Source organism: Melopsittacus undulatus, chromosome 3 (genome assembly GCF_012275295.1).
Source record: "Melopsittacus undulatus isolate bMelUnd1 chromosome 3, bMelUnd1.mat.Z, whole genome shotgun sequence".
Taxonomy (NCBI): Eukaryota; Metazoa; Chordata; class Aves; order Psittaciformes; family Psittaculidae; genus Melopsittacus; species Melopsittacus undulatus.
In genome coordinates, this window is record NC_047529.1 from 58,860,362 (window position 1) to 58,883,788 (window position 23,427).

Below are 23,427 nucleotides of genomic sequence, written 5' to 3' on the forward strand. Positions count from 1 at the left end.
TCTTTCCTTGATCCACAGTGGGCATTACTGTGGTGTTTTATGATATTCACCATTGAAGAAGCCAGATAAATATATTGCTGATATAAGAGACAAAGTACAGCTATTTGGATCTTTATACTATACAGCCAGTACACAAAAATCCAATGCAGATGTAGGAAACAGGACCTCCTCCTTTGTTCCTAGCCATCCATCAAGGACAGCATGCTACCTGTCACGAGGTCTCCTTGTTTCTGTCCTTGGAGACACCTGAAACCCACCTGGACATGGTACTGAGTGACTTGCTCTTACTGACCTTGTCTGGGCAGGGGGACTGCACTAGACAACCTTCAGAGGTCCCTTTCCACTCCAGGTATTCTGTTATTCTATTATTTTCGTACCTATATAAATAGCTTTAATGAAACTGTCCTTTCCCCCCCTTGTTCCCTTTGGCATTTCCTGAGGGTACAACTGTTTACCTTTCCAGTTCTGTCTGGTTTTGTCATGACATATATTTAATTTTGGAAAAAATCACTTTTGTTGTAGGTTAATGTGTTTAGCTAATCATCAGCCAAGTAAATTGCACACCACTGAGGAAAATAACTGAATTTGCTCCCCAAACAGGTGTACATATTGCTTTAGGTAAAACAGTAGTACCAGTAGGTCTGAGCCGCTCAGCCAAACCCTTTTCATATTTTGTCTTCCCCTGCCTTGATCACATCCTTGTCCTCCTGCTGTAAAAAACCTCACTGTTAATTGATGCCCATCAGTTTGTGTTGTGTTTATCTATTACCAGGTGATTGTAACTATTTCATAATATTGAAGTTTTCCCAGCATACAGACTTCTGACATTTCTTATCTCATGTTAGCATTTTTAGCAGACAATTATAACCTCCCTGTTCCATCAGTAGCTAGCAAAATCAGAAGAAACTGCCCACTCTAAAGGCTCCTTACACCAGACAAATCATAGAACCATAGAACGGCTTGGGTTGGAAGCAACCTTAAAGATCAACCAATTCTAATCCTGGGCAGGGACACCTTCCATTAAACCAGATTGCTTCAAGCCCCATCCTGCTTGGCCTTAAACACTTCCAGGGATGGAGCATTCACAACTTCTTTGGGCAACGTTTTCCAGCGCCTCACCACTCTCACAGTAAATGTGTGCTTGTTAGCTACAATTTAGGACCGGCAGCCTCCGTCAGCGTGCAGCAATAAGCCTCAGTCGGAAAGCTGGGGAAGACATCGGGGTCATTTAAGAGAAGAGTCCTACAAGCACGGCGGGAGGCGCGGGACCTCCGCGTCCCGACAGGGGTCGGTCACGATACGACCTGAGGCGACCCTGACAGCTGCCCGCCCGAGCCGAGCCCTCCTCTCGGGAGCGGCTCTGCCGCCCCTCGGCATCGCTGGTTTGTCTCTCCCCGGCGGGACGGTCACGGCCGGTTTAGTCCCGGGGAGAGGGATAAGCACCTAATTAATTAATGTCCGGGCACCGGGACAAAAAGCAGCGCTGCAAGGTTTAGGGTGTGCCGTCTCCGCAGGAGCCCCCTCGGCTCCACGGGAGGGGTAGGGCCGGCCTGGGGGGGCTGGCGGGACCTGTATAGGATGTACGTGGCCCCCGGCGCTGCCCCTGCGCGGTGCGGGAGGGCGCGAAGCCTTTGCTCGCGACTTGCACAAGTGTCCGGGGCGCGGGAAATACCTGAGGGTTAGTAGAAAACAACAACAAGATAATGGTCCCTAATGTGCACCCTGGGCACGGATCACACGCGGGCCTCTCCCTTCCTGTGCGACCGGCGGGGAGCCTGCCGCGCCGCGGCTCTCCCGCGGGGAGGGACCGACGCGGCCCGCGGTGGGCAGGGAGCGAGGGAGGGAATCACCTTATTAAACGCATACACCGAGGCGGGCGGCTGCCACCGCCGCCCCGTCCATGCCTGCGGAGAGCCCGAAACCGCCGGGAGCGCCGCGCTCCCCCCGCTGCCGCTCCTGCCCCGGCTGCCGGCAGGAGGACGCCGCCACCGCGCACAGCCCCGCCGCCCACCGCGATCCCCGCATGGCGCGACGCGGCCGCTTCCAGCGCCTCTTCGGCCGCAGCGAGTCGGAGGACTCGGAACCCGAGGGGGCGTCCACCCCCGCCCGCCGCCGCCACTCCACCACTGCCGCGCCCAAGCGGCGCCCCGCGTTCCCCCACTGGCGCCCGAAGAGGAAGGAGCAGCACACCCGGGGGAGCGGCGGTGCTGCTCCCGCATGGACCCCGCCGCCCGCCTCACTCCCCGGCTCCCCGGCCCCGCGGTAAGCGCAAACCCCAAGGGGGCGGGATAGCGGGCGGCCGAGGGAACGGGGGGGCCGGCGGGCACGGCACGGCTGGAGGCCACGGTATTTTTCGCTCTCGAGGAGGGAAGCAGGTGTCCTGTAGCCGCCTTCATGTCCAGCGTTTGCCCCAGCCTTCTGGCAGCGCGGCGCCTAAGCGGTGTTGACAAACAGCAGCGCCTGTGTGAATAAGTAACAGTCACCCTGTGCCCCAAGCAGAGGGAGGCTTCTCGGCCCAAAACAGCTTCCTAAAGTGTGGCTGGTGTGTGTGAATAAATTTACTTCTCCTTAAGAGCAGTGGGCTTACTCTGTGCTCACTTTCTGTGGATGAAGTAAAGGAGGAAGAACAGAGAGAAGGGCCCGACACCTCTTATCTGCAGCACTCCCCAAAGCTGTTGCTCCCTAGTGTGGTTTGAAGTCTCCCGTGAGTAATGACCATCTGGTGCACCCTGGCTTATAAGTTCTTGAGGACACGGGCATTCCTCAGGGCTGTTTTCAGCCTGTGGCTGTGGCATGGGGAAGCTCCGTGGGACTGTGGGGTTACCGAGCAGTAGAGCCCTCCCACAGCAGGGTATGGTGAACTTGGGGTTATGTTAGGAATCAGACTGCTTAATGCTACTCAGATTTGAACAGCAAGACCCAGGCAATGAGAAGATGTCAGTGCTATGTGGATTTTTTTTTAAAAAAAGCTGTGTTATTGGTCTCTCAGGTGTTTAGTTCAGACTGAGAAATGCGTTTCAGGTGGTGGTTCTGTGTGTTTATATTAGTTACACAGAAAACGCTAGTATTTGCCTAAAAATAGACATTATGTAGATGTGCGGACTTGACTAAAATATAGTCTAATGGTGTTTGGTATTGAAATGTATTATTGAAAACTTAAACCACCAACATCTTTTATAAAAGAAAATAAAAAAGAACTTATGTTTACATATTTATAGGAAAAAGAAGACAAAGTATGCTTTTCAGATCTATTAAACCAGGAAACAATGCATTTCACAATGCTGTTGAGTGGCCACACTCAGGATGATGCTGCAAGTGGACCTCAACCAGGCACAGACCCCTCTTCTGCCTTTCAAAAGCCAGATAAAACAGAAGGGGATCATAGTGTAGCTCAGGTTGAAAGGGAGCACCAAGCATGGTCAGCCCTGAGTTCAGGCTCTAGTTTCTCAGGACTGTGTCCAGTTCAATTGAGTTTTGAAATCTTCCAAGAACAGAGTGCACACTAGCTCTAGGCAAGCTGCATCACTGCCTATGTATAAGAAAGTTTCTCCTGCTACAAGGTTGGAAAATACCTTTTTTCAGTGTACGTCCTCTGCTGCTCCTGCTGTGTACTGTTGGCTCTTCTTGGTGATACTCTGCCATGAACAGAGTGGGAGATCAAAGTTGTCATGGAGGCCTTCCAGTTGAGTCATAAGGTTCAAGAAAGGAGCCCCTTGCTCCCTATAGTCCTTCTCAGAGGGGACCTTAGGTGCAGCTGAATCTAGACTTAGTCCCAGACTTGGTCAATGGTTTATGTCTAAAGGATTATACCACTTTGTCCCACAGGATTAAAGATGGCAAACTGTACATAAAATATACACTGAAAGTTTTATTATAACTGATAGTGATAATGACAATAATGATTGATAATCATCATAATATGACTAGGTTAAAGAACTTTAATCAGAATATCTACTACATAGTATAAATGCTTATAACTATTATTTACTATAATTCAAAGCTAGCTTAATAATTAATAAGTAAAGATTGATGTTACTCACGCATGCAATGACTGTGGGCAACTCTCTTTTGCTCAGCCTCAAGGAGTAACCTGAAGGGACATCCCCACTCAAGGGACGAATTTCTACACACTCATAGGGATAGCATGCGAGAATTCCTGCCTTTGGAAGGTAGAACTAAGCTTGTATAGTATAAAGTGATTGAGTGTCAGTCACTTGTTATCAGGCTAGATTTAGTAGCTCAGCAAAACATAAAAGGTAACAATAACTCAACCAGAGATAAAGTATGTTTTGCTAGATAGGCCATGTCACCATTCACTGGTTCCTCTGTCAGGAAACATCTGGTTTGACATCTTTGTTAGGTTTAATTTGATGAAGTTGTTGAGTCGGACTGGTCCCGATCTTGGCATGCCTCAACATTAAAACCAGCATGACCCCCTTCTGTCACTTATTTTGATGAGTAGGGTGGAATTTGAGCTGTTTGACCTCCACTTAGAGCTTCCTGCTACACCTTTGCATGAATATTGGCAGACAGATGATGGGTCCTCTCCAAGGTAACCTCTCCCTCTGAATTGAACAAACCCCACTTCCCCAGCCTCTCTTCTCAGGGCAAGAGCCAGAGCCCCTGGGCATCTAGGGCCCTATGCTCAACTTGCCCCTGTTTACCAACATCTGGTTTATGTTGAGGGGGCCCATAACTGAACAGAATATGTAGATGTGGACAGATGAATGGTGAGAAAAGTGGGATAACTTTTCAATTTAGGTGTAAGTTCCTTTTTCTTCCAGATACCTTGCTAGGTCTACACTGCCAAACCAAAACAGCAATGCTGTGTGGGATTTGGGCTTAAGTTCTTACACCTGAAAAAAATGGAGGATGTTTTTACTGCAAAAACTTGTGAAGTTCTGTGCCTAAAACACAAGTGAAGTCTAATAACTGCAAGGCTTCTGGAATGATAGGGTTGAATCTCTTGTTACAAAATACTGTTGTTTATATATTTTTTTTAATTAGGGAATCAGTCCTACTTTTGATAACAATTTGGGCTTGTGCTTCAGCACGTGGAAATACACGTTATGTCACCATCATTAACTGCAGTTGGTCAGCTTTAGAGAGCACAAACTTCTCACATTTCTACATTTCATAGCTTTCTACCATTATCATTAAAAATGGAAAAAAAGGAATAAACAAAACCTTTAATACACAGCCAAAGCCACTAAATGTATTTTTTAATATGTTGAAGATTATGGTAGTATTTCTTGAAAGACATGGTTTAAAGTATTTTATTTTTATTACATGAATATGTTATAAGCCATGGTTGTATGAATGCTGTATAGGCTAAATAAAAATATACTTTTAACAGTGATTATTTTGAAAATTTAGGATGCATAATAAATGGCCATGGCTTCTGCTATGAAAGAGTCATGGTTTGTCACATACTAGCATGACAGTTGGCAGTTTGAAGAAACTTAGTTATGTGAAACTGTAAGAAGGTAGATTTAGATTATATATTAGGAAGAAGTTCTTCCCTGTGAGGGTTGTGAGGCACTGGCACAGGTTGCCCAGAGAAGCTGTGGCTGCCCCATCCCTGGCAGTGTTCAAGGCCAAGTTGGACAGGGCTTTGAGCCACCTGGTCTAATGGAAGGTGTCCCTGCCCATGGCAGGGGGTTGGAACTGTGTGAGCTTTAAGGTCCCTTCCAACCCAAACCATTCTGCAATCCTATGATACTCCAGTTAAAAAATTGTCTGATGAACTGTTTTGCTCTTCCTATGTTATTTTTTCAAGTAGCCAGTACTTTTCCTTGCTGTTAGTTACTTACCTTGAAGAGCTGTAGCCAATAAAAAAACCCATGAACCAAGCAACAAAAAAGCAGCCCAGTTCCTTTAGACTTGGGGCTACAAGTGTGCATTCTCCTGCCTCAATGAAGCTTGTGTTGTATGTATTGCCTCTGTTCATGGATGTCTGGGGTTAAATCAGAGAAGCCAGACGAACTCATCTGGTCTCTTTTTCCAGAAAAAGCTTGTAGAATCTCTTTCCCGGATATAACAGCTACAAATTGGAGCCTCTACACAGAAGATGCAGTGAAAGAGAACAATAAAAAAGCATGACGGCTGTCAGCATGCCGTGAAAAACTACACCATAGTAAGAAACCAAGTTTTACTTGATCTCCTGAGGTCAAGTCTCTACTGAGTTGTCATGTCTTGAACACTAAATGATCTCCACCCAAAGGCTACTTCAAAAATGAAGTTGATGACTTGAATTTGAACTTTGAAGCAGGAAGTTGACTACAGGAGGACAAAGAAAATTGTGTATCTTTGGGGCGTGATTGTTTATCAGTCTTTCTCACAATTGGTGCTACTTCATGAATTTTGAGCTTTTTGCATTTGATGGTCAAGAAAGACAAGTTACTTCAGTCCAGTTATGAGTTGGCTATCACATAAATGTCAGTAGCTAGATTCTCCCCCAAGATGAGTCACTGTAATCACTATGAAGAACGAGGACATTTTTGCTACTCATTATTTCTTCAAGAAATACTGTTATTTTGGTGTTGGTATTGAGGAAGTTAAGACTGCTACCATCAGTGACACCCCTTGTTTTTACAGCTTATCTTCATCAACATACTAAATATGTGAAGGCAAAGAAACCTATGGGATTGCTGTTCTGCAATGAATTGGCAGGGAAACAAAAATTAATTAGGGTTCAGTAATAGCATAAAATAGCAAAGAGAAACAGCGTTAGGCAACATCGAAGGAGAGTTAGACTGTGAAATAATTATACCTTACCTTGGAGAGGAACACACACATTCAGGAGATCTGTTAAATGTGAAGATACATATTGTGTGTGGAGAAAGTGGCGGTGAGACCAAGATTTTATATCTCTTCCCTACTTTAATATTCTTTGAGTTGCTCTGCTTTGACTTCTGTATTAGATGAGATGAAGGAATTGTGCTTCACAGCCAGAATATAACATCACATTTTGTAGAAAGATGAAGAACAAATGTTTCACCCTGTGAAAAACACAGAACATTAGTAGCTTGACTGATTGACAAGAACAAAATGTTGAAGCGTCACACAGTCAGCTGTTTTAAATAGTAAAATATGAACTTTCCATTCCATGTCCTTTATGTGTGTAACTACACTTGTGTGTTTTCTGGTTCAAAGAAGAAGTGGAATCATTCATCTATGTTCTTTGCAAGATGAAATGTGGATGTCTACAAGTGGTCCTGGTTGCACTTACTTTGTGGGAGATAGAAGTGGAAAAGGGTAATTACATTTGCAGTATAATTCTTAGTACTCTGAGATGTAAGTGTAATGCTTTAGGAATAAAGATTTCTTATTGTAACTTTGTTTTATGGAGGACAGAAGTTCTCTAAAACCACTGTCATGATCAAATAATTAATTGCAGAATGTGTTTTGCTCAATTTTCTCTATACTATGACCTCATGAGGAAAACAATGCTTATTGAAAAAAAAAAGAACATGTTTCTAGAAAGATACTAAGATAAGAGGGATGGCATGCTAAAACATTCACTTACTTTGTTTGCCTTTTTAAGAGGTAAAAAATGCTGTCCTGTGAAAACCTACGTAATGACATCTGTGCTATGGAAACAGTAGTCTGTCTCTTATGCAGGAGTTGAACATCAGCTGGTTCTGTGTCACTGATTTTGCAGGTTTGGTGGCTGTGAAAACACCAGTGTGAAGAATGCTCACCTTCTCATTTTGTCCTTTGAAAAGTGAAATGACAGCCTAAAAAATCTGAACCAGTAAGACTGCTAGTGCCTCCCTCAGCCTGCTTGGATGTCAGCGGAAGGGTAGATCCTAGCAGGGAAGAGTGGGATCTCATTCCTGACTTCTGTGGTGCAGAAGAATTGCTGGTTTTGTTTATTCATGCTTTTTTTCTTAAATTAGGAAGAACTATCTTAAAAATAGAGTGGACTCATGCCATTCACAGTCAAGGAATTTTTCTTTCTTTTTTGGGGGAGTGCTTCTACATTTGTTGTGTATTCATTTTAGAGAGGTAGTATGCTGTCCTGTATTCAGTTGAATCTGACCCATAGTAGTGCTGAGTACCACTGAGGTGATAAGATTTCCGTACTGAATAGTTAAATGTCTATTAAAACTAGGACTGTTGTGAAAAAGGAGGCTCTAGCCTACTCAAACTTGGTGCCGGTCTTGACACCTTCGGTTTTAGTGTGTCAAATCCACACTTTGAAATGGTGACAAATGAAAATATAAAGGTGTTCTGAAGAGTTATTATTATAAAACACTACCGTGGAAACCACCTAGGAATATGAACAAACAAAAAGTTCATACTGAATGCAGGTAGATATAGTTGGCACTTAATAATGTATGAAGTGCTAAAACTGATATTAAATATTGAATGCATACCAATTCATTGAGTACCATTTGTCTAAAATTGAAAACAGCAGTTTTCACTGCCTGCTCTTTCTTAACACTGCTATCTTGCCTCTTGTTTTATTCCATGTCATATTCCTTTGTTCTTACAACTCTCTGTCCTGTCTTTCCCTCCCTTTTCATCCTCTAGAGATTTGCATCAAGCAGGTCAGCCTTTATTTTCTAGTGGGCTCCTGCTTACATGAAAAAAAAAGAGTGATGCTTTGTTGTACCTGCGATGGCCTCAGGATATAGGCAGGACAACATTTATAGATAGAAATTAATATCTGTTATTGAAACAGTAAATATAATTACTTTGACTTGCTTCATATACAAGATGGGATCCATATCCTCTAATTTCAGGTATCTACGTCTGAAGTAGTTATTCCCTTTATAATCAAGGAGGGCAAATAGGTACGTCTGGCATGCAATTCATCTCAGCCTAAGGTGACTGTCTAAAACAGGCTAAATGAATTGCATCTTAGAAGTACCAGTTTTGCCTCATTGACTTTAAAAGCTACCTGAAGGTGATGCCTCCAACATCTAAATTTGGGTAGCTGAACTCCATCTGCGTTACCTGGTATGGGGGGTCCACAGGCTGATATGCTACAGTGCAAAGTCACACAGTCATGAGCTTCAAAATCTATATTCTGATTTTCTGTGTGTGACTATAAGGCACCTTATTTGTTCACAGGCAATCTGGTTTTAAAAAATCATTTTCTGCACGATTTCTGTGTTATTTAATTGATTGTGGTTAAGGGTTTTCAAGTTTCTTTAGAGAACTGGGGTTGATCCCTACTTCAGCCATGTTTCCTTGGATAAGCTGGGCAAGTCATGGAAGACAAGGCTTTCACAGATGATCACAGAGAGAAAACAGGGTAAACAGGAGAAATGAGAGAGGAGATTACTTGACCTAGGGTCTTACTTGCAAAATTTTAGCCAAAATGGCAATGCTTGGGCAAGTTAAAGGCTGCTGGAAATGGAATCTTAAACAGGAAAAGATGGGGAACTGTTAATACTAGACAGTCCTTCCTTTAGCACATTGCATTTTTAAATAGAATAAAAGCATGACAACCTGTTCTAAGCAAGGAAGTTCCTGTGCAAGAGAAAAAAATCCCTTCTTCAGCTTTCAAAACAGACAGGAAAAAGTCATAAATGTTTTGCATGCATGTAAGGTATCTGATAATAGTGCGTCTTTGTATATACTATTTGTCTGTTATTTATTTCTTAAACCTAGTGAACTTTCTCTTGTACAGTTTACCTACTCATGCATGTTTGTTCATGTGTTCACATACCGTGAGCTAATACAACCTATCCTCAAATATTTCATAATTGGTGCTTATGAGAAGAAGGGAAAGATTGGCAAAGACAAGGTCCCTTACAACCCAATCCATTCTATGACTGATCCATATAATAGATTAATCATGTCCTTTGGTGCCTTTAGCCAAAAAAAAAAGAAAAAGAGAAAAGATAAAAGGCACAATATTCATTTAAAGAAAGTAAATTATCATCTTCCATGTTATCATCAGTATCCTTCATTCCCAAGTGTGTAAAAATACTGTCATTTTTTCAGTAGCCTCATTGTGGAACTGCACTTAGAAATTCTGAAATGAAAATATTTGTTGGATAAAATAGTACTTTTTGCTTTATTCATCTATAATTTACGGTTATAAAGTCAGCCGAGCCATATTTTAAAAGAATGCCACAACCCATGAAAATCTGTAAACCTGACATGTTTGAATTCCCCAAATCCTGTGTTTCAGTTAGAGCCTGACACCAGAAACACAAACTGCTATTTCAACAAAAAGCCCTTTGGTTTTCCTCAGTAAGGATTATTACTGATTACACTGCTCTTTCTACTGTTAGTCACTCCACCAGTACTCTGAGAACTACAGGAAGACAGAGGGGCCCCAGTGCATCCTTTAACCAGCTCTTTAATAATTGCCATTTTATCTTTGTGAGCTACTGTTATATTGTCTCTAGAGTACTTTGAACTGTTGCTGGTGCCACAGCTATGATGCTGCTGTTGAAGTAAGGCTGTATGTCAGGAATGCTGTCTGATGCCATTCAAATCAGCGAGGATCAGTGCCCAAGCTTACAGAGTTTGATCAGGCTATAGAGAGCAGAGCAGAAAACATTTAAGTTGCATGGCCTAGTGGAAGCAATCTTTTTCCATTTGTCTCTCTTTCTGTGGCCAGGAGCAGGTGCCACAACACAGTCTCGCAGGGCTCATGTAGAGTCACAGATGACTTCTAGTTAATGCTAAGAAAGTGGGAGAGAACTTCTGGTTGGTGGCCCTTCTCTGTACTCATGCCATTTTGTACACTTTTCTTGTACTGGAGATGTACAGGTAGCCTTCATTGTCACAAGGGCACACTGCTGATAACGTCTGATAGAATAATGTGAGACCTATGGACTTGCAGAGACTTGGCACCGAGAAGTACAATGTAATTCCAGGTGTCATTGTGAATTTGTGCATTTTGGGGGGGTTTGTCTATAGTTTCTTGTTCTTTGACTTCAAGAATTTTTACTGATGTTTTTGGTTTGGCTTCCATAATACTAATTCCGTGAAACAACCAGCTGGGATTTCATGGCGGATATTCCACAACAACTAGGGATGTACCTTGTGATTAGCAGTGCTGACATGTTTTCCTACCCTTGGCTGGGAATCCTGTGCCATTCATTTATGAATCATTTAGTGCGTAACTGGTAATTCTTGTGACAGAATGTATATTTAGAATTTTGGAACAGTATAAGCACGTTTGGCATAAAACCAAGCCGTATGATTACTAGTAAGAGTCTGTAACATTGTAGTGCCATCTCTATCTTCAGGGAGAGTGGTTTGATGATTCACCCATGATAACCAATTTTACAAATAATTTACACTCCATGGTGCCAGGAGGACATCAATAGATATATGCTGAAATTTGTTCCCTGTTGAAGCATCTTTGTGTGCTCCCTCAGCTATGTGCAAGAGCTGAAGCAGCAGGGGAGAAAATAGGAGTGGGAAGAACTTAAATTCTTTCTATTAGAAGAATATTTGTGTACTTGGTGAAGAGGAAGAAATTGTTGAGGTTTTTTCTAAATATGTTTGAGGGTAACACTGTAGATAATTTGTTGGAAGGAAGTTACGAATGCTCCACCCCTGGCAGTGTTCAAGGCTAGGTTGGGCAGAGGCTTGGGTGACATGGTTTAGTGTGAGGTGTCCCTGCCCATGGCAGGGGGTTGGAATTTGATGATGTTAGAGTCCTTTCCAACCCTAACTATTCTATGATTCTAATACAGTGAAATTGCTGAAATGGCAGCCCTCACATTACTTTTGGTGTGAGTTCTGTATTCTTAGCAGTGCAGATTAGGTAGCAAGAAGAGGTATAGGTTTATGCATGTCCAGTGTTCCTTGGTTAGAAGTTGTCTAGGAGCAAAAGTACCTTCTGTATGGAAGTAACATAGATGGGCTACTGTACCTAGGATAGAGATAGATAGCTTGTGTTCTCAAATCCCATAGAGAGGCAGATTGATTGATTGTGCTGAATGACTGTTTTTTCTACAGCACAGAGAATAAACTCAGATACTCAGCCTGAAAGGACAGACGTGCAGACACAGCACCTGACTGACCTAGTGGTGTGGCATGCAAAGTAAAACTGCTTTTTATGTGGCTGATTTAAACTTGGATGCATTAAACACATATGTCAGCCTCACCTCACCATGTAGACATATTCTGAGTTAACCTCATGGGATTCTTCTGATTTGAGTCTGGATTCCTTAACCTATTCACTGGGAGGCAACCTTGTCAGCCTTCAGTTTAGGCAGTAAGAAATCTCTTCCTCACACCTTCTGTCTGTGTCGTTACTGAGTAATCTCTCCCAGGCCGGGGTTGTGTGTTTATCAAATAGAATAATGGAGTCTGATTTTGACTATGGCTTCTATATGCAAATAACAGCACAAAGGACCAAACAAACCCCAACGTTGGCACCTTCCAAAAGCTCTGAATGAATACATATCATTTGCAATTTCAGAGTGGAATTCATCAGGCTTTATAATCCTAGTGTAATTTAAAGGGTGTGTATGATGTGAAGAACTAAAAGAGTCTGGGAGGCCTATAAACATTCCACAGGGATGTATTTTAAATATAACATAGGTGACAGTCCTGCAGGTGATAAGCCTTTTCACATGAAATTGGCTGCCTGATTCCTGCGTAACAGCTTGATACATGTTCCTGTCACGTTTCTCAGAAATGGAGCATACCCAGGGCTTCAGGGAGACTCTTCTATATCTGGGATGAAACCACTGATGTTTTCAGGAAAGTGGTCAACTTTAAAGTTCTAACAGATCTAAATTCTGGAGGTTTCTGCCCTCTCTGTTGATTAAGTAGAAATCCATAGGCAGCCAGGGTTGTACTGTTACTCATGTGAGTCTGTCTCATTGTTAGTGCTATCTCAGGCTATATATTTGTGGCTTGAAGCAAGTGATAATTGAACAAATCAGTTCTTTAATAAGATCTAGATGATATCTTCCTTGCTTGGGACAAATAGAAATATTTACTGCATACGGTCTTTGAGGTAAGATAAAGCGAATACTTTTAACACAGGAATTTTAGTGTTTTACATAAGATAAATTTATGAGGAAGCTGAATTCAGTGGGAGAGTTTTTATGTTTTCATTACAATTCACCATGAAAGTTAAAAAATGGATAGAGATACAACAGTACTCTCCACTGGTTCATTGAAGTAAACAAAACAACAGAAAAATAATCTGAAGCCTAAATGCAGCTTTTTCTGTCAAGATACATGACTTCACATCTTGACTTTCGAAAAGTAATTATTAGTGCAAGCATGTGATGTTTGGATCAGAGCATAATTTAGAAAATTGTTAACTTTGTAAACTTTAATTCAAAACAAGTAAGTCAAAACAAATATTCCAAACAACTTTTATATGTGTTCCAGTGTGCTAAAAATGCGTTGCAAATAAAAAAGTAGAAAATCAGCACATACTTTATAGTGTAACTTTTATTGGCAGAGGTAAATCTAGTCAGATGACAAACTCTAGTATTTCGCATTAAGTGAAAATTCCTTTTTTTTTTCTGTAAATGATAAATACAATGTGATAGTAAGATTTCTAATTTGACAACATGAGCAAAAAGTGACCTCAGTTATAAATGTTTACTACTATGTGAAACTGTGTGGTAATATAGACCTGAGTATTTTACAAATGTTCTGCATCCTAAATGAACCCAGTTACAATGGCTGTATTTCTTCCCGCTTTAGAGGACAGTGCTCAGAAGCTATGCATGAACAGGTCAGGAGCTGGCAGGCTGCTGGTGCTGGAAGAATGTCCCACTAGCTGCTAAACCAGTGGGGCAGCATTGGAGGGAATAATAATAGTTCAGAGCTTACATGAAGGTATTTGAGTGGTGATTACATGTTGCAGGGGTGCTTGCCAGTGACTGCTAAGGAGGAATTTGAACAGGAAGTATCTGGCAAAAACTTGGCAACTTTAAATTCTGCATCTAAATGAGCTTTTAGGAAGTTCAAATATTGAGCACAACAGTATTTTTGATGACACTGTAGGTGTTGCCTGATGTAATCAGGTTTTTGTGATGGGCATTTATGTTTTAATAGTCTGAATAGTTTCTTTTAAAACTATTTAGAATTCATTTAACAATTGCTGCATGAGGGTTGTTCTTTACTGTTAGAAAGGTATCTGAATCACTACTTAACAGCTGGCTGCCTGTTTTCTTTGTCTAGTTTGTCTTCCTAAGTTTATTTAGCAGCTGTTTTCTTTGGAATTGTTTTCTGTTTGTTTTGGTTGTTTTGGTTTTTGCTTTTTGTTTTGGTTGTTTGTTTTTGTGATTTACTAAACATGATCAGGGTGATTCCTTAATATGCCTACAGTCATTACTAACTTTCCATACTGTATGGTTTAGTTTTGCTTGGTTTTGTTTGGTTTTAAAAGAAAAATAAACCTTTGTATACCTGTTTGGACATGTCTAATCTCTTCTAAGTTAGATCATAGTTATTTGGCAACCTTTGGCATATTTCCTTGGTATAATTCTGTTAAACAGTCTTTTCCTGCTCCCCATGTTGTTTTCTGCAGAATGCTTTTCGTGCATCCACCTTAGAGCAACTCCTTTATGGTCTGAAGAATCCACGCTTGAGTATTTCTTTGTGGTTCCTAAGAATCCTCTGTTCCCACTGTTCTTTATAATGGTTCATGGAACTCCTTCTCTTCCAATTACTACCCTGGGACAGCTGCCAAGACAATGCACTATTATCATGTATTTGTTCCTTCCCACAGTGGGAGGTATCAGTTCTGACTTCAACATGTATGAGTTGGTAGAGCTTAACATATATTTCCTGGTTGTACCTCTCTGTAACTTACGACAGATGGATTTCTCTCTTATCAGTAACACTGGTTGCTTTTTATGGAGATTAAATTCTTTCAGTTCTTCTGGACATAATATTCCCCAGGCTCTCCAAAATCTGATCTGTTTTCCTCATAATTCTGAAATATAGTTTTAGACTCACTGATTTACAGCCTATAATTGCAGCGTAGGTGTGTAGAATAGATTTCTTGGATATGAATGAATAATATATAAATTAATTTTATATATAGCACACGATACTTGTTTTCATTCTGACATATGCATTTCAGTTTACTGACTGAGTTTTCTTACAAGCAGAATGTTCATTGCTCTTGAAAATGATTATAAATAAATTATGCTGCTGATGACAAATCAGGTGTTCATGTCATCTAATGAAGCAGGTGTGCCAGCCACGTGTTGGCAGTAGCAAGCCATGGTGTGTGTGAGATACATGTGCTTAGTTTTTTATTTTCAGAAGCATTAGGGGTGCTTCTCCAAGAACAGATTTTGTTATTTGGTGCTTTGTGTGTGTGTAATATTCCATCTAGTGTTTGAGTCATGTCTACCTTTGAAAAGAGTTTTGAACCCTCTTCCAAGTTAGCATCTTACTCAGTTTGTGGGAAGAATACATGCAGTTGCCTCTACATCTCCAATCATATTTTCTGTGTTTCTGAGGCAGCACAACATCCATCTCTCCTTTTGAACTCTCTGTGGGCATATTGATCTTTCTTAGTAAATTGTAGTATTCTTGATCATCTTAGTCTATCACTTTGCTTTTAAAAACCCCTCACTTTATGTATGATGGTCTGGATGCCACTCATAAAACTAAAGAAAAAATCCACACCGAGTTACTTCTTAATATTAAACTTTATTTTATAATGTATTTATAATGTAAAGAGTGTTAGGGGAAACAGTTGTGAAACAAAGGATATTGACTGTTATTAAATTAACTACTATCTAAGCGGATACTGAAATGTGGACAGACTTACTTGATTTAGCATTTCATATACCTTCCCTGGGTTGACTCTTCTTCCTTGTTATTTTAGCCTGTGAACACTGAAACTTTGGAGTCTTTTGAGTGTGCTGTTTTCTGAACTTTATGGTTGGGTTTTACAGGAGATTCTAGAAACTGAAAAGAGAGAAACAATTACCAAGAATGGCTCCTCAGAAAGAGGGTTTGTCAGAAGCTTTTATTTCTCTGCACATGAATTCTAAATAGACTGTTTTGCTTTTCAGCAGTAGTCCTCATTTGTGTTCAGGCTTGGATGTGTGTGTGATTGCTATGCCCAAACTTTCTAATCTAGCAAAATCTACAAGTATCCATGATTCTGCTGCTGCCACTTGTGCTTTGTATCAGAGGAATAAAGCGCATGTCTTCATGTGTTTCAATCTCTCCTCAGCCTTAGAGCAAGTTTCTGGTTCTTGGGAAGCTTTTAACTTCAGTTTTCAACAATTTTCATAAGCCTGGGTCCATTGGTTTATGTCCTTTTTCAGAGATTTCATAGAGCTGAAGAAAGACACATGAACAAAAGAGGCAGTGATCAGGGGCATCTGGAGGAGTACTGTGCACCTCTTGAAACTCGAAGTGTGAATGTAAGTGCTGGTGCCTTTTGCATCTCTCCCAAGACTGAATCACAAGCAAATGATAATAAAGGAACAGTATGGGCACTGATCCTCCCTGTGACATCTTGTTATCTGATCATTGTTACCACTGTGGCATTCAGTACTCATGCTGGCATAACCCGGGGTGCCAGCTCATATTTGACAGAGAAGTCAGAATACTTCAGGGCATCTGAGCAGTAGGTAACACTGACTAATGCTCCAGGACTTGAAATGGTGTTGCTGACAGCATTCAGTTCCCATGATGGCCCTGCTGTCTGTGGCACCAAGGTTACTGCTGTGGAGGAAGGGTGTTGCCTTTTCTATGACTCCTCTCCATTTACAGGAATCTAGGAGGATGTAATAGATATAAATATCCCCTGTCTTTGCCACTATGAGTTGGTCCTGGAAAGAAAAGATGGCTTCTGATACAGTCTAGGAATGTAAAGAATTTGTGGTAGACTGCATGGCCCAATGAGAGACCCTTCAGCCCTGCATCCACCCAGGAGCAGTCCCCAGAGCAAGAAAATGTTTGGAAGGCTGTGATTGATTTCACAGGTGTTGGAGATCTTGTTCCCAGCTTATCCTCTCAAGATGAAGTGATTGATTGCAGATGTCTCTAGAAGTGAGAAGATTTTAGAAAGTTCTAAGATGTGGACTGGCAACATATTGTGACTTCATAAAGCCAGCCAGATATTGCTGGAAGTTCAACAAACAGCCTTGGGAACAGTTGTCTGCACTTATAAACAAGTGACTTCTGGATGACAGATTTGCTGAACTGACCAAGGGTGCCAGGGTAGCACCTCCAGCATGGCCAGAAACTGTATTTATTTCATTTAAGAGCTCCAAAGGACAGTTTTACAGTTTCACATTCATCAAATACTGCATAGTTTCTGAAGGCATCCAAATTTGATGGTATATTCAGCAAAACAGCACTTAAAGTCTACCTTTTACTTCCCACTTTTGAGTTGACTACTCCGTTGTAATTGTTCACATGTGCCTGTGGACAACCACAAATAGAAGAAAGCATTTTATTTTAACATGTGTTATTTAGCTTTCCTGAAAAGATGCTGTCCTTAGGCACTTTATACAACCACTCTATCTATAGGCAAAGCAACCTGGGATCACACGCTTATGAGGAAACTGAAATTTTGGGCATGCTTTGTATGGCATTGGTGCATGAAGCTATGTATGGAAAACATCAAATGTATAAGTACTGCTAGGAAAAGCTTATCAAGTCTGAGTATTTAGGGTGTGTGCATTGCTATTGGAGCATACATATGGCCAGCACTAATTTAACACTGGTAGCCTCTTTTCAGTTTCAAAGAGTCACACAGAATTAACATCTTTTAGCTTTGACTAAAAGAAATAGTACAACATGATGACATAGTAAAGTAAAAGTGGATTAGTGTATGTTTATACATGATAACTAAAAACCAGTACATGTTTAACAAGTGGACCTCTGAACGTAACTAATCTCCTGAGGACAGGTAATTGTGAAGGAATCCTAATCCCAGCCCCACAAAAAGGGTGTATTTCTGTGGTAGGTTGACCCCGGCCAGCAATTAAGCACCCACCACCTTCTTGCTTTACGCCCCTCCCCACCCCTTGCAGCAGCTTAGTTGTAGACAAGTCCTGGATAATTTTACAAATTAGAACATCTGTGGTTAGTAAGCTTACAGTAAGGAAAAATAAGAGCTAGGCTTCAGAGCTGAATAAGACTGCCTAGGGAAGGCAGGAAAGACTATTTTTGCCCAGTATTTACTCTGTTGCATAGTTAGAGAAATATTTTATTTACAAAATAAATTAAATATGGTCTTTTAAATGAATAATTTAATAAAATGCAGGTTTGTGCATCTAACATTATTTCACTCTCTTTAAATTTTTATTGTGTAATCTTTTTCTTCCTTGTAGACTCTGTAGACTTTTTTTTTGAAGACTTGTTGACCTTACCTGTTTGTATTTGTTCATCCATGTAAGCATGAATTAGAACACTAATCTGTGTCCAAGCAAAGAACTGAACATATTTTACCATAGCATCACATTCTCTGCTGTCCTGTATCATTACTTAGCTAGTAATGAAGAGCCGTAATTGATCCGTCTGTTACATCCTGGAGGTTACTAGCAGTGCCATCAAGTTTGTGTGACTGTTACTTTTGTCGTGTGATCTTGATTCCAAAGACCGTAGAGGTACATGTGCTGTGTATGTCTTGAATGACTCCCAGAAGCTTGCTTGTGTCCTATCAGATGGTTTTGATGTTTATACCTGCCGTTATCTGGTGCTGATACCTCCTGCCACAAGTGTTCCCTGTCCGATGTTGGGTCTTGGTGATGATAAATCTGGTGAAGCAGCTGCTGTTTTGAAACTGTTATGATAATGACCTACCACAGTCAGACTCTGAAGATTCTCACCATAATTGCAGGTTGAAAATTACTAGGTTGTACCTTTTACACCCTTCTTTCTTTAATACAGTTTACCTGTTGATTACATTGTACTGCTTAATATTCGGGTCTGAATTTTTACATGGCACCTACCTAGTATGTATGCAACAGAAAATAAAAAATTGCAAAAGCTTGTGTAAGTACAGGACATTTTTTAAATGTCAATTCAAACTATTTTTTCCTAAAACTACTTTCCATTTCCTCCAAGAGTAAAATACATAGTTAAAAAAATGGCTTGAGGAGACCTTCTATTAATTGTTAGAGGTCCTCACTTTCTTTTCCCCTTTCTTAGAGTGCTTTTAACATCTCTCATACTTTCAGAAGCATTTTCCTTTTTTCCACTCAGATTTTTGTATATCTCATATGCCTGGAACAGTCTCATTATTTTCATCTGCTCAATAATCTGTTGTCTCCCTAAGTCCCTTTGCAAATGTGCTTATTTTGTTAGCTTTGCACCCCTCCTTTTATGCTGCTCTGCTGTCCTTTAATCCAGCCCAAGTTACAATTTAATAATGAAGGTGAGGGTTGAGGAGGAAAGGCAGTCCTAGTTTCAAAAGTTAGCTGTAAAACAAACCCCTTCAGTCATATTGCATCTTCTGTTATTGTGGTCTAGGGTTCAATCTGCTCAGGCTTTTCAGGGTGCTTGTTTGTTTTCATGTACTTGTGTACAGACTGAGGTGCGGAAATACCGCTGCATACAGCTTACAAAACCAAAGGGGAACTGAAGCTTTTATTTAATGAAAACTGATGCCTGTTTACTGGGGAAGAGCATGGCCTTTTAACACAAACAGTTTTCTAAGTGCTTGCCAAGGTTTCTATAGCAAAACTACTTTTCGAGCCAACTCTTGAATATTTGCCTAGTAGAGCATTATAAAAGAACGGACTAAGGACATAGAATTAAGCTAAAACCAACATAAACTGTAACTTAATCAGTCTGGTTTGCCCCTTCCAGCCACTGTTGTTCTGAAGTTCCTAAAAATGTTATTGCACGTGTTGATTAGTGAGACCTGAGTTACTAAAATGATGTTGAACTTGCTTTCATTAGGAAAACGGAGACATCAGTGTCCTCTTGTTTCTGTAGCTCCTGTTTTTTTCTCATTAATTAATGGAAACACTAACAGAAAATTATGTGTTTCCTTTATTTTTTTATGTGAAAGACTTGTAACTAACAGACTTACAGACCAGGCTACAGTGCTGCCTTCTGATGGAGACATAGTTCAGATCAAGTCTTTTAGCAAGGTCATTTCTTTATGATGCTTCAGCATTGTTTTGTGGCATTTTATTTGTACATCTATAATTTAGCAGTTTACAGCATTAAAACTAATGAAATAATCTATCTTGAAAATAAACTTTAAATATTTAAGAATTATTTGTCATCCTTAGTGGTCTCTTCCTGATCCTTGGTTTCTTTGAAGTGAACATTATCTTATATGAAGACAGAAAAAAATACAGTTATGCATTATGGATAATGAATATCTCTTGACAGAGATTTCAGAGTCTCTACCTTTGCAGAATGAAACTTTGCAGCCCTAAAGGTTAACTGTATTTTCAAATATGCATTTACTGCACACAGCAGCCTAGAGGAGGTTTTTAGAATGCTTGAACAACTGGCTTCTGAGACTAAGTCCAAAGATTTTAAAATTGTCACTTGTTTGTGTATGGAATACAGCAAAAACGTGATTGCTGTCTTTCTTTTCCCTTGCCTAACTGATTCTAGTAAGAGTGTTGATTCCTTTTGTTGTTTACTCTTGCTCCTTTTTGGAGATCCTTTTTTGAAAAGGGATCTGTGGCTCCTTTGCGGTTTTTTTAAGAAAGGAGGGGCTTACGTTATACTTTGAAAACCCACCAAGACAAAATACTCTGCTGTCTAAAACCCAGTACTAACAATGTTTTCCCTCCAACTCCTAAGGATTTATCTGTGGGAAATTCTAAATTCTTTGTCCCTTATGAAGAAGTTGCCCCATCTGGGTCACAAATGACAAGATAAATGCCTTGTTAAACTGGTTCTAGCCCCTAGAGGGTTGAAAGTAGGCAAATGCAGAAATTAAAATGGAAGGTTTTAGCAGGTAACTATAGAGTTGCTGGCAGATGACTCTGTAGTAAGTTATTGTAAATAGGACGTCCTAGATGACTTAAGTTGGTCTTTGAACTGTCTCCAGAATGACTTGCATTTCATGTGTAAAGTCGAAGACTCATAATACATTTGTGCCAAATGATGCTTTAGGATAAAGTTTAATGTGTGAACTACTTTAAAATTAAAATGTGATTGAAATGTAGTAGAATTATTTTGTGTGATTCGAGGTGTTTACTTAATTACTCTTTGTGCTCAACTGTCAATTAGACTTCTTGCGTAAACACTGAGCTACCTAACCTACTGAGATAGTTGGATGATATAAACTCCTTTGCCTCCAAAGGAAGACCAGAAAACTTCGTATGTGTTGCTTTAATTTCTTTGGGTTTTTCTTTAAATGGTCACATGATCTTTTTTTTGAAGCTGTCAGGGGTTTATACACTGCAGGTACGTAAAGCATCATAATCACTGAGATAGTATGCACATATACTGGAACAATATGGTTTGCCACTTAATGCCATACCAGAATAATTCATTTGTTGATGATAAAGAACTGAAGCATGACACTGAGATGAAAATTACTTCCTTCAGCAAACACCATGGAGGTTACTCCTGCTAGATAAAGACCAGGTCAGGTTTATGTAAGAATATGTGATGCTATAGCTGTAGGCTAGTAAGAGCAAGTTCACTCCCGTAAATTTTTCTTAATTCAGCTTCAAACACAGCCATAGTAATCTTATAATTTTATAGATGACATCCTTAATCAAAGATAAGGAGGCTTATATCTAAATTTGCTTGTCATGTGAAGAGGAAGCTTTCATTAGCAATAGATTTGACCCAATCAGGAGAGTAGGTGTGGCTGAAAGTGCTTATGGTGGACAAATCAAACTTGTTTTTACTCAGAAGTGCATGTACATTGGGATTAGCCAGCTCTACTCTGGCTGTTCGTTAAATCTAAGAGACAACATAAATGTATTTCTTTTGTAGAGGTGTGGCCACAGATCAATGCAAGAGATAGAAAAAGTCTGTCTTAACCAGCTTCCTCAAAGTTAAAAACTTACCTAGTTTTTTCCTAAGGATTTTTCTTTTGATATAATGATCTCATTATAGGAGCACATTGTTTCTACTCATTACAGAGTCTCTGACAGCTTTCCTGTGTTCAGAACCGCTTGGCAGGCTCCATCCCAGACATTTAATATAATTAACTTGAAGGTGTTTCCTGCTCAGGAGGTATTTAAGCATCCTAGGATGAACAAGCATTGAGGTTGGAAGATGAGCTCTTCATAACCAGTAGTTGGAAGCCTTGTAGTTTAGTAATCCAGAAGAGAGCTGTTAATAAGTAAAGTGGAAGCAACATTAAGTAAGTGTACTGAATTGTAACAAAATGCTCATAATTTTAAATAACAAAGCCTTACACATAATTACCTTGGCTGTCAGTGTCCCAGTTAAAAAGATAGTCTGCCTGGTTTGTCTGCATCTCCTTTCCCAGGAGCATCTCCATTTTTCATTTTCCCCTCTTGTCTTTTTTTGCATTCTTTCTTTTACCTCCCTCTCTGCTTGCAAGATCTCTTTTGGTAACAGTGGAAAAGAGGAGGAGGTGAAAGAGGGGAGTGATAAATGGATTTGACAAGAGGCAAAAATACAGTCAGGAGGTAACTTCTCATTCCTCAAAAGGTGAAGCAAAACAAACTCTGAAAGTGAAGATTGTGATCTTCTGGTGCTGTAGAGTTAAGGTGCAGACAGGCAGGTAGGCTGCCTTGCAGTGAGCTTGTATCCAGGAGGAATGCTGAAGACAGCTGCTGCTTGCTTTGTAAGGTAGTCCTTCCTAAGAAGCCAACTTGACTTCAAAGAAGCACTTCATAGTGTAAATCAATGTTACAGTGTCTGAGCTAGCAGAAAGCCTAATATGAATAAAGCCCATCCACATCCATGTATTTCTTTTGATGTGTAACTACTTGACAATTTAAATATCTATATTAATTGTTTCTAAAAGTATGTAAGATTGAAGAGGGCTAATGATAATCCATGGGGCTACAGAATGTGCTGTGAAATGGTATCTTATGTTGTTGTGCTAGAGTTTATGACCAGACCACTTTTTATACCACATTTGAGACTGCAGTTGATACATACTGAGTTTGAGTTGCCTTTCCACCTTCTCCATTGTTCTCTGACTTAAAAACTTGGTAATTTCCAAGATGCCCCCAAACTAATTTTTCTTCTGGACTTGTGACTTGAAAAGGTATAGGAAGTATAAAAGCAGATTTCTAAAAGTTGTATCTTTACATATGCTGGTGTTAAAGCATTGAAAATTGTTTTCATAAATACAATTGTAAATACACATGCAAGATGAAGACGGTTTTCTCTAAGTCATAGACCTGGCCTGTTGAATTCATTCATAAATTGTGATTGTTTTCATCCTTTAAGACAGGATTCAGACTACACTCAGGTGTTCCACATAGATACATGCAGAGAATCTGAATGAGAGTAATTAGTGGCTTCTTAAACCAAAAGAAGTGAATTGTTAGGACTTATATGAAAATCTCTGCAGCTGCAAACTTTTAAGCCAGT

General features: G+C 40.3%; 1 protein-coding gene across 1 annotated transcript in view; it reads left to right on the top strand.

The window, feature by feature from the left end:
* Nucleotides 1-1,882: 1,882 nt before the first annotated feature.
* Nucleotides 1,883-23,427, top strand: part of CRYBG1 (crystallin beta-gamma domain containing 1) — a 100,244-nt gene continuing 78,699 nt past the window's right edge. Inside the window, exon 1 of the mRNA XM_034061194.1 lies at nucleotides 1,883-2,262. Coding sequence (XP_033917085.1) covers nucleotides 1,901-2,262 — 362 coding nt within the window. The 5' untranslated portion in view covers nucleotides 1,883-1,900. The remainder of the gene's footprint in view (nucleotides 2,263-23,427) is intronic.